The sequence below is a fragment of the Dendropsophus ebraccatus genome, chromosome 9, assembly GCF_027789765.1.
Source record: "Dendropsophus ebraccatus isolate aDenEbr1 chromosome 9, aDenEbr1.pat, whole genome shotgun sequence".
Lineage (NCBI taxonomy): Eukaryota > Metazoa > Chordata > Amphibia > Anura > Hylidae > Dendropsophus > Dendropsophus ebraccatus.
The window spans coordinates 33,483,840-33,495,624 of NC_091462.1; the positions used below are offsets into that span (position 1 = coordinate 33,483,840).

General features: G+C 35.8%; 1 protein-coding gene across 1 annotated transcript; it reads left to right on the plus strand.

The window, feature by feature from the left end:
* The first annotated feature begins 2,335 nt into the window (after positions 1–2,335).
* DLX1 (distal-less homeobox 1) lies at positions 2,336–7,340 on the plus strand. The gene is made up of 3 exons (XM_069982925.1): positions 2,336–3,452; positions 3,862–4,061; positions 5,920–7,340. The coding sequence occupies exons 1-3, from the start codon at positions 3,152–3,154 to the stop codon at positions 6,172–6,174; spliced, it is 756 nt and encodes a 251-aa protein (XP_069839026.1). The 5' UTR covers positions 2,336–3,151; the 3' UTR covers positions 6,175–7,340.
* The last annotated feature ends 4,445 nt before the right edge of the window (positions 7,341–11,785 follow it).

Below are 11,785 nucleotides of genomic sequence, written 5' to 3' on the forward strand. Positions count from 1 at the left end.
TCATGCACCTATGTATATAAAGCAGCAGAATTGGCCAGGACTGGTGCTACCTGTTCCTAGTGATTTGTGAGCAATCCTTTAGCTATGACTGTATACATTAATGTGTCTGTCCTGGTGACACCTAGTCTTTACAATGCCAGGTTCCAGCTTGTATGTGTTATCAGCCAGACAGAGTGCAGTTTAAAGATAAAGATTGAATTATTAGGATATCAATATCCCCCGAGTGTGTGTGATCAGGTGGCCTGAGCCCATTATTACAGTGTGATAGCAGTGCAGAGAGGAGGTTCACCTAAGGCCGGATCACATCCCAGGCTGGTTAATAGTGAAAGGCAGCATGTTGCTATTATTGTTAAATATATGGCTAATTATGCGGATGAAAATTAAACATCAGTGTTATGCTAATGAGGCCGTTCAGCTGGGGAGCAGAGCACTTGAGACTGCTATTTAATCACATGAATCAGAAAGGGATCTACAGCTGCACATTGTACAGTCACACACAGCAATGCCTTATGGGGGAGAATCATTAGCGGCACTCACTAATTACACAGCAAAGTCATGGGGATTCTCCCTGGGCTTCCTACACCGGCCATAGGCAGCTACATGGCCAGACCCACCCCAGGCCCTGGGGATTTACACCATCCTGCTCCCAAAATCCATGGCTAGTTCTATTCCATATAATTTAGGGAGGAAAATAAAATGCTGTAAATCAATTTAAAAAAATCTAAATAAATGTTATTAATAATTATATCATAATTATATTATTATTATTATTATTATTATTATTATTATTATTATTATTATTATTATACACAGTCATTACACATACAGATATACATAAGTCTCATAGCAATCTTCCTACACAATATAGGATCTTCTTCTTCATTTATCTATCATTATCTATCTATCTATCTATCTATCTATCTATCTCTCTATCTATCTATCTATCTCCTATCTATCTATCTATCTATCTATCTATCTATCTATCTATCTATCTATCTATCATCTATCTATGTACAATATCTCATATCTATCTATCTCCTATCTATCTATCTATCTATCTATCTATCTATCTACAATGTACAAAAATATTCAACACCATAAATATCTGTATATTCAGTTGGAATCCATCTGTCAATCCTAATCCATTTACATAAGATCTACAGCTGATCTATGTATACTACATACTGATACCAATATTACTAATAATATTGAAGACACATTAGGGTTGGTATGGAAATGGTTTTTACTGTAGTATATAAGTTGCCCTATAGCCGTGTTCACCGACCTGTGGCTCTCCAGCTGCTGGAAAACTACAACTCGCACCATGCTCATAGTCAGGGCCTGATGAGAGTTGTACTTCTGCCACAGCTGGAGTCACACAGGCTGGGGAACACAGTTGTAAAGGGAAAACATAATAGTACACGGTAATCACATTATACTGCTACTACTAATAACAATAATAATAACTATATAATCTAAGCACACCTGTCTCTGCCATTACTAATAAAAGAAAATTGCATTCAAGAGCCACATCACCTCTATCCATACCACCACTACTAACTACATCTACAATAACAACAAATAAAAAATTCCATTAGCCAAGCTTTTTACATTAATAACAGTTGCATGTATGCATAATATATATATATATATATATATATATATATATATATATATATATATATACTAGAACCAATCTATTATTACTACTAATATCTATTATTGATGTATAAACTGGAGCCAATCTATCTATACTGCTATTAATAATATGTAATGTATGGATTAGGGCCAATACATGCTAATATTTGTGTGTATGCACTAAGGCCAATCTATTTATATTACTACCGTACTAATAATAAGCAATGTGTGTATTACAGTCAATACATGCCAACTGTATATATGTACTACAGCCAATCTATGTATACTGTTATTAATAACTGTTCACATTACCTAGGACCAATGTATATTTTAGCCTCCTATAATGATAATAATCGTAATAATAATCATAATAATATTAGCGACTTTATAGATAAACTGGGATCAATCTATACCACTAGTAATAATTATTTATAAGAACATCTATTCTACAAATAATAATAATAATAATAATAATAATGTATGTGAATGCATATTCATTATTATTATTATTATTATTATTATTATTATTATTATTATTATTATTATTATTTGAGAACAACAAACTATCCATCCTAGCAATAATAAAGATGATGATGATGATGATGATGGTGGTGGTGAAGCTGATGATACAGCTTCCAGATGAAAATGGCATCATAAGTGACTGGTGATGACGTCATCCCCCATCAGTGATGACGCATTCCCCCTGCACACACACTGCCCTACAGCTCTGGACTCTCACATACCTATAGTCCTGGTTGGGGCCCAGTCAGTGCTGCAGTGTGTGTCATGTTTACAGGATGTGACAGATTTTCTCACTCTGCACAATTATTATTGCTGTTTCAAATCACAAATTGAGTGGAAAAGTGCTGTGTGTGTGTGTGTGGGGGGGGGGGGTTCTCATTGGCTCTATTAAACAGCAAAAACCTCGGCAATTGTAAAATATGGGAGCAGGGAAAATAAACTATCAGGGCTGATTAAAAGTGTCCGTTCCTGAAACGTGTACTGATCGCACTAGTGTGCACTGGGACTAGTAGTGTGCGCGGCGCCGTAGCCCACAGCACAGGCCACTGGGAAGTCTCCTTTCCGCTCCTTCCACGCGCACTCCCCTCGTCCTGCACAGCCCGGGACGCGCCTTAGCCAATCAGAGCGCGCCGATTCAGCCCGCCGTCCAATCAGCTCGTCCGCCTCCTGAATATGCAAAGCGGGCTGAGTCAAAGCTCTCGGGCGAGTTTGTGTAGCTCTTCACAGCCTCGCGCTTAGGACTTTTTTTTTTCCTTTTTCCCCCAAAGAGACAAAACTCCATTTTTTCTTATGAATGGGAAAGTGAAAAAATCCGATCTGCTTTAAATTAGGATCCCTTCTTCCCTGTAGCAGGAGGGGGGACCCCCTTTGATTTTTTTTTTTTTTTAAAGGGGGGGATCCACTACAAAAAAAAAATAAAAAAAATAAAAGGAAAAAAAATAATCTTCCCCCAAAAAAATAGAGGCAGGAAAAAAAAAGGAAGAGAGAAGCAATGACCATGACTACTATGCCAGAAAGTCTTAACAGCCCGGTGTCAGGGAAGGCGGTGTTCATGGAGTTTGGGCCACCGAACCAGCAGATGCCACCTTCCCCTATGTCCCATGGACACTACTCCATGCACTGCCTGCACTCCCAGCATGACAGCTCGTACAGCGGAGCCTCGTCCTTCTCCAGACCACTGGGTTACCCCTATGTGAATTCGGTGAGCAGCCATTCCTCTAACCCCTACATCAGTACCGTGCAGCCCTACCCCAACAGCACCAGCCTCAGCCAGACCCGCTTAGAGGAGACAGGTACAGTACTCTAATAATGTAACCATGTATCTCTTCTTCGTCTTCTTCTCTTCTTCTTCCTCCTCTTTGTATCAGTGCTGCTGCTGGTGCCAGGGAGAGCCCTGTCCTTCTTTCCCGCAGTGGCTCTGTGCATTGCCGCATCAGCCCAGATGTGTTCACATTACCCTGCCTAATTATTTATTGCGTGGCGCTATAAACAATGTATGCAATTAAGGGTAATTAAACCTAAACTGCAGCATGCTGGAAATAACACAACTTGCTCTGGCTGCTGCTGCTGCTGCTGCTGCTGTTGCTGTTGCTGGAACTTTTTAGCATTGTCATTTCTTTGCTTTTTGTCTGTTTGTCGCTATGCACTTTTTTACCTGATTTTTTACTTGCGTTTTTTTTTTTTGTTGGTTGCATGTCGCAGGAGCGGAAACCGAGAAGAGCACGGTGGTGGAAGGTGGAGAAGTTCGCTTCAATGGGAAAGGGAAAAAGATCCGCAAACCCAGGACTATCTATTCCAGTCTGCAGCTGCAGGCACTGAATAGGCGGTTCCAGCAGACACAGTACCTGGCACTACCCGAGAGAGCAGAGCTGGCAGCATCCCTGGGACTCACCCAGACACAGGTACTGACTCAGTGCCCAAAGAGTCCTCAGAGCATATAGCTTGGCACCCCCTGATCACCCCCTGGCACCCTTTCAACAGATCATAATTCCAGCCCTGGTAATTAATCCGGACAGTTGATTAGAATGTTAAATATTTGGCCTGGAAATGTAACAATGAGGCAGTGTTCACACAGGAGCGATTTGTAGTCTTCCCCATTGGGGAAATCTTCAACATTTTATTCCTATGTAAAAACTCCCTAAATTTTCAGTTTACGATAAACTGCAAAATATTCCATCAATAGTCCATCAACGACTGTGCCCAGTGTACACTATCATATCCACCGCTGTGTCTGTACACTCCTCTATAGCCCTCTTCTGAAATGCTATTTGTACGCTTATTTTTAGTGTTAATACATTTTTAAGGTGAAATAGTGGTGCCTGGGCTGCGGTTTAGAAAGGGTTAAATCCAAGTAAGGTGGAGTCCTCTAAGTACAAGTGATGGTATTTTATGACAATCAATTATATGAACAATTTCTCCTGACAGGAGACACTAAAGGGATTTTGTTAATTGTATGTTACACGTGCTTGCCAAAGGAAAGAAGAAGCCCTGGTGCTGTACATATACATGACTGCTCTGCATTATTAATAATCATCATCTTCATCATCATCGTCACAAGCCTAGATACAATGTAGCAGCTGCATCCTCTCCATTATCCGTTATTTTTCCCCTCTTTTATTTATAATATAAAACTACATGTAATATATCATCTATACAGTGTATTCTCTATATTCTGTTACCATGCGACATTGTTCCATATGGCGACATTTGTGTTATTTTATTCTACATTCAAAGTCTATCTATCTCCTATCTATAATCTATCTATCTATCTATCTATCTGTCTCCTATCTATCTCCTATCTCCTATCTATCTATCTATCTATCTATCTCCTATCTATCTATCTCCTATCTATTATCTATCTATCTATCTATCTATCTATCTATCTATCTTCTATCTATCTATCTATCTATCTATCTATCTATCTATCTATTATCTATCTCCTATCTATCTATCTATCTATCTATCTATCTATCTATCTATCTATCTATCTCCTATCTATCTATCTATCTATCTATCTATCTATCTATCTTATCTATCTATCTATCTATCTATCTATCTATCTATCTATCTATCTATCATCTATTTATCTATCTATCTATCTATCTATCTATCTATCTATCTATCTCCTATCTATCTGTCTATCTATCTATCTATCTATCTCCTATCTATCTATCTATCTATCTATCTATCTCCTATCTATCTGTCTATCTATCTATCTATCTATCTATCTATCTATCTATCTGTCTGTCTGCTATCTGTCTGTCTATCTATCCTATCTATCTATCTATCTATCTATCTATCTATCTATCTCCTATCTATCTATCTATCTATCTATCTATCTATCTATCTATCTATCTATCTATCTCCTATCTATCTATCTCCTATCTATCTATCTCCTATCTATCTATCTATCTATCTATCTATCTATCTATCTATCTGTCTGTCTGTCTGTCTGTCTATCTGTCTGTCTATATCCTATCTATCTAACTATGTAATATACTACATTGTATTATATGATGTACTTATGGGGAAAATGCCCCATACAAATCTCTAGACATCACAGCTAAATGCATTCGGTGTCAGCAATGGGACTGATATATATATCTATCCCGAGTGCCTAGACATCCATCTGTTGTTTTATATATATATATATATATATATATATATATATATATATATATATATATATATATACATATAAAATTATTATTATTCTATATGTAGGGCAGTAATATACTTGTTATTATTTCCCCCCAACAGGTAAAAATCTGGTTCCAAAACAAGAGATCTAAATTCAAGAAGCTGATGAAGCAGGGGGGGGCAGCCCTGGAGAGCAGCGGATTAGCTAATGGTCGGTCACTATCTGCCGGGTCCCCTCCAGTCCCCCCAGTATGGAACACCCCTACATCTTCTGGGAAGAGCACCTCTGGGACCCCAGCTGCTTACATCCCCAGCTACACCTCTTGGTATCCATCAGCTCACCAAGAAGCCATGCAGCAGTCTCAGCTCATGTAATGGTGACTGCAGCCAGACCTCTCATGGTGGACCCCAGAATAAAACTGCAGACATGATATGATGATACTATTAAACACATAGAGGAGAAGCTCTGTGCCTTGACAAGGATGAGGATGAGGATGGTGACTACATGTGTGGAGCACAGATATGCACCAATGTGATGGGGGCTGGTACCCAACTGTTGACACCTGGCAGAGCTGCCTCCTTTTCCCCCAGCACCAGGCACTGGTCAGCCTGGCAGAGCTGCCTCCTCTTCCCCCAGCACCAGGCACTGGTCAGCCTGGCAGAGCTGCCTCTTCTTCCCCCAGCACCAGGCACTGGGCAGCCTGGCTGCATGGAGGGAGGAACACATGATATACTCTGAGGACATTAGGAAGCAGAGATGCTTGTAATGGGGGAACAGTAAACAAGGACCCTCTTGTCTGTCTTTGTCTTGGCTATTCTGTGCTCATCTCCCCAACCTCTGTCCTCCAACAACCAGCATACCTTCCCCTGTAGGATCCTATCTCAAGAGCCTAAGTTTCTGATGGATTAGTAAAAAATAGGAGTATTTATTTGAAGTATATGTTGCTACTAATGTGAAAGTAGCTGAGAAGACATCAGTGTGACATGAAGCCCAGTCTCATGCACATCTATGTATGATCAGGTCAATGTACTGTAACCATCAAGAGGTTGGGCTCACTTTGTATGTTTTACATTTTCTACTGTGTATACAATACTATATGTGACACTGTGTCTAGGCCCAGCAAGTGTTGCCCACCAGGACCATAGGTACAAGACAAAGCTCCTTCTCTGACCAGTTCACTTGAATGACAGCTAAAAAAATAAAAATCATTTTGTATCTAACTCTTTGCAGATATTAACCCCTCACATGCTGGCTATCCAAGAGGCGAGCACATATTGCAGAGCAGTATGTTCCAGGATTGCTGCAGGGGGTTACTATGTGCAATGTAGATCCCTTCCCCTCCCCCTCCCACTTCCCTTGTACATAATGTTATTAGTGTTCTGTAAAGTTGTTTGCACAGATTTTTTTTCTGCCCTGTTTTTATTTTTTTTATTTGTTGCCTGTAACCATTGATGCTTTGTGAAATGAGGATCTTTCTTGACATCTTTGTGACATTTTTGGAATCTGTGATTACTGAGATCAGTTGTGTTTAGTGTTCTTATATGTCTAAAGTTTAGTTTTATATTGAAAATGTTAACTTATTGCTTTGTATCTTAAGAAGAAAAAAAAAGGAACAACACTCTTTGTAAATAAGTTATAAAAGTTTCTTTAAGACAGTAAAAATGGTTTTGAAAAAGAGATGGGTTTTATATGTGTTTCCTTTGTGTTATGATGTGTAGCTTTTAGTTGGCTATGAGGTCTACTTTATAGTTATGTAGAGATGTGTAAGACCTGGATGTATCATCATCATCTTCATGGTGACAAACTAGTCAATGCAATATCTATCTATCTATCTATCTATCTATCTATCTATCTATCTATCTATCTATCTATCTATCTATCTATTATCTATCTATCTATCTATCATCTATCTATCTATCATCTATCTATCTATCTATCTATCTATTATCCATCTATCTATCTCCTATCTATCTATCTATCTATCTATCTATCTATCTATCTATCTCCTATCTATCTATCTATCTATCTATCTATTATCTATCTATCTATCTATCATCTATCTATCTATCATCTATCTATCTATCTATCTATCTATTATCCATCTATCTATCTCCTATCTATCTATCTATCTATCTATCTATCTATCTATCTCCTATCTATCTATCTATCTATCTATTATCTATCTATCTATCTATCTATCTCTATCTATCTATCTCCTATCATCTATCTATTATCTATCTATCTATCTATCTATTTATTCTCTCTCTCTCTGTCTTTCTGTCTATCTATCTATCATCTATCTATATCCTATCTATCTATCTATCTATCTATCTATATCCTATCTATCTATCTATCTATCTATCTATCTATCTATCTATCTATCTATCTTGTCATGTATATCGCACAATATTATAGAAAAAAATAATTAAAAAAAATAGTTATAAAAACATAGTTACACATATAAAATATACATATAAAAATATAAAATAATAAAATAAAAATGCATGACCACGCTATTGAATCTCAATGGAGAAACATACTAAATACCAGTGCAATAAGCTTGAATTAATACAGGGGATAAAGAATACAATAATCTCATTTTAGTGAATATATATATATATATATATATATATATATATATATATATATATATGAGTTATAGGTTATATTAGATATATATGAGTTACTGTTTGATTTCTTTTCAGTCATTGTTATTTAAAAAAAAATATAACATCTGTGAAATTATAGAGAATGACAGATAGATAATTTATAACTAAATGATGAATAAAACGAGAGCGAAATACATATAGGCAAATAGATGTCATGTAGATAAATAGAAATAAATTCGATATTTTGTCCTCTATATGTTACATAGTAAACACAATCTCATAATATATGCAATGACATCTAGGGTTAACTATCCCAATAATAAAAATGTATCATTAATTATTCATCTCCAATATATATGTAGATGCACTAAGGCCGTGTTCTCTAACCTGTAAAATACTCCAGCTGTTCTAACACTACAATTCCCAGCATTTCCTGACAGACAATGGTATGATGGAAGTTGTAGTTTTGCAAACAGCTGGAGAGAGATCCCTAGGGAAACATAACGGTATACGGTATCCAATCATATTATAGTATTGTTGTGTCTATTGTTATTATTACTACTATCAATAATCATCTTATTATGGTTATTTATATTACTGTTATATTGTTACTATATTATAATAATAGCAGCAATTAATATTATAAAATGCGTCATTTTACACCTGTATCCACTAGATTTCCCCAGTATATAGTATATTCCCTAGTACTACCACTTCTTGATATATATATATATATATATATATATATATATATATATATATATATATTTATATATATTTTTTATTATTATTATTATTATTTTTTTTTTTTTTATTTTATCTATATTCCCTCATGTATTTTTTTTTATAATATTCCCAGCTACTCTACCCATGTTGTTGTTGTTGTGAAGTGACAGAGCAGGAAATGACATTATCACTGCTAATATGATCTACTCTCCCTTCCTATATGAGCAGCCCTGGATCTGCCAACAGCCGTAAGCAAGTCAATGTAGCCTCAGATACAAAACCTGACTGCTGGCCCATTGTTGTTGTTTTTTTTTGTGCTTTTTAACCTGTATATTCCATTGTGAATCTCTCGGGCATCTATAGATTTTTATCCTCTTTGACAAATTTCACTTTGTAATAGTTCTGTCAATACACCCTGCAGATTCCCAAAGCGTTTCTATAAAGCCAGATCAGCAAATGTAGCTGCCAAGCTATGTGACAAGGGCAGGAGGAGAGAAGATCAAATCGGAGAGAAGAACTGAATGGAGTCACATCCTCATACACCATGTCTGGGACGATCATAATAAAAAACGGTTTTTTAACGGTTATGTGTTTACATTCAATTTCACTAACGTCAAATCTAAACTTCTAACGGTTATGAGTTTACATTCAAATTCACTAAATTTAAAGTTCTAACGGTTATGTGTTTACATATTCACTGACTTCAAATTCAATTTTCTAACGGTTACGTGTTTACATATTCACTGGCTTCAAATTTAAACTTCTAACGGTTATGTGTTTACATATTTACTGACTTCAACTTCAATTTTCTAACGGTTATGTGTTTACATATTCACAAACTTCAAATTTAAACGTCTAACGGTTATGTTTACACATTAACTGACTTCAAATTTAAACTTCTAACGGTTATGTGTTTACATTTAAATTCACTGCCTACAAATTTAAACTTATTGTCCGTTAAAACACACACACACACACACACACACTATATATATATATATATATATATATATATATATATATATATATATATAGTAACGTTCTACACACGTATACAGTCATGACCTAGCAGCCATATTGCTGTAGACCAGTGCTGAATCCACAATCATAATATTAATCAATATTACCGCTTCACATTTCCCTAATAGAACTTTTAATTATGACCATGCCACCTCATTCTAATGGAGGTTTCTATATGAAATATACACAATACAGGGCAGCATTTGCTTCTATATGAAGCTGTAATGGTAAATTGTAATTCTGTGTGTTGTTGATGTTTTTTTTTCTCTTATTCATAAATGTGAAGCTCATTTTAAAGCCCTTGCAAAATAGGTTGCACACAGCTTAATGATGACAAAAATGAGTCTTTTCTGCAGAAAAAGGGACCTCAAAGTGAGCATACAGCTGCAGCCCAAGAGGGTCAGCGTCATTTGCCGCATTCTCTTCTTGATTACAAGCCGAGCCCATCAAACAAAACATAATTACAGTAATTTTAGGTTTATTTATTCTAATGCAGTTCCCCATCTCTCTGGTAATTATGAGCAATTTTTTCGCCCAGGGAATCTTTTTGCATTAACAAAAGAGATAACGTATTGAAAGCCAAATTTGCTCTGTATTGAAAAAAGAAGGAAAAAAAAAAAACTAGGTGAGAGCTTCCATCTCTGCAATTCTCTTATATTGGAGTTCAGCAAATTGCTTGCAGGTGTATGGAGCAGCACAGTCAATGGGGAGACGCGCAGGATTAGCAAATGCACAAGCTTCCTAATAATACACAGGACTTGGCCGAATGACCAAACACACAACACGCACTGGTCACCCGGCCTAATGGATTCTAGTGTCCAAAAATAAAGATAAAATATACATTGTCACATATACAAGATTATATAGTCCAATCATTTATAATATTTCATATGTTACATATAACACACAATAGGCACTAAAATTATCAATCTATACTATTTCTCTCCTTTACATCCATCCATCCATCTACTCTATCTATCTATCTATCTATCTATCTATCTATCTATCTATCTATCTATCTATCTATCTATCTATCTATCTTAGCTCTCTCTTCTTTCTTTCTTTCTTTCTATCTATCTATCCATATATTCTATCTATCTATCTATCTATCTATCTATCTATCTATCTATCTCCTATCTATCTATCTCCTATCTATCTATCTATCTATCTATCTATCTATCTATCTATCTCCTATCTATCTATCTATCTCCTATCTATCTATCTATCTATCTATCTATCTATCTATCTATCTAAGCTCTCTCTTCTTTCTTTCTTTCTTTCTTTCTTTCTTTCTTTCTTTCTTTCTTTCTTTCTTTCTATCTATCTATCCATATATTCTATCTATCTCCTATCTATCTATCTATCTATCTATCTATCTATCTATCTATCTCCTATCTATCTATCTATCTATCTATCTATCTATCTATCTATCTATCTCCTATCTATCTATCTATCTATCTATCTATCTATCTATCTATCTATCTAATCTTCTCTAATCTACCTAAGGTCAATAGTGTACATATTACAAAATATCAATTGAATTGACATACACATATCCATCTATTTATCTATCTAAGATGGATAGATAGATAGATAGATAGGAGATAGAAAGATAGATGGATAGATAGAT

Excerpts from the sequence above, each read along its gene's own strand:
- DLX1 (XM_069982925.1), top strand. The coding sequence starts at position 3,152 with ATGACCATGACTACTATGCCAGAAAGTCTTAACAGCCCGGTGTCAGGG. Across the intron at positions 3,453-3,861 it reads GACCCGCTTAGAGGAGACAG|GAGCGGAAACCGAGAAGAGC; the intron begins GTACAGTACTCT and ends TGCATGTCGCAG. Across the intron at positions 4,062-5,919 it reads TGGGACTCACCCAGACACAG|GTAAAAATCTGGTTCCAAAA; the intron begins GTACTGACTCAG and ends TCCCCCCAACAG.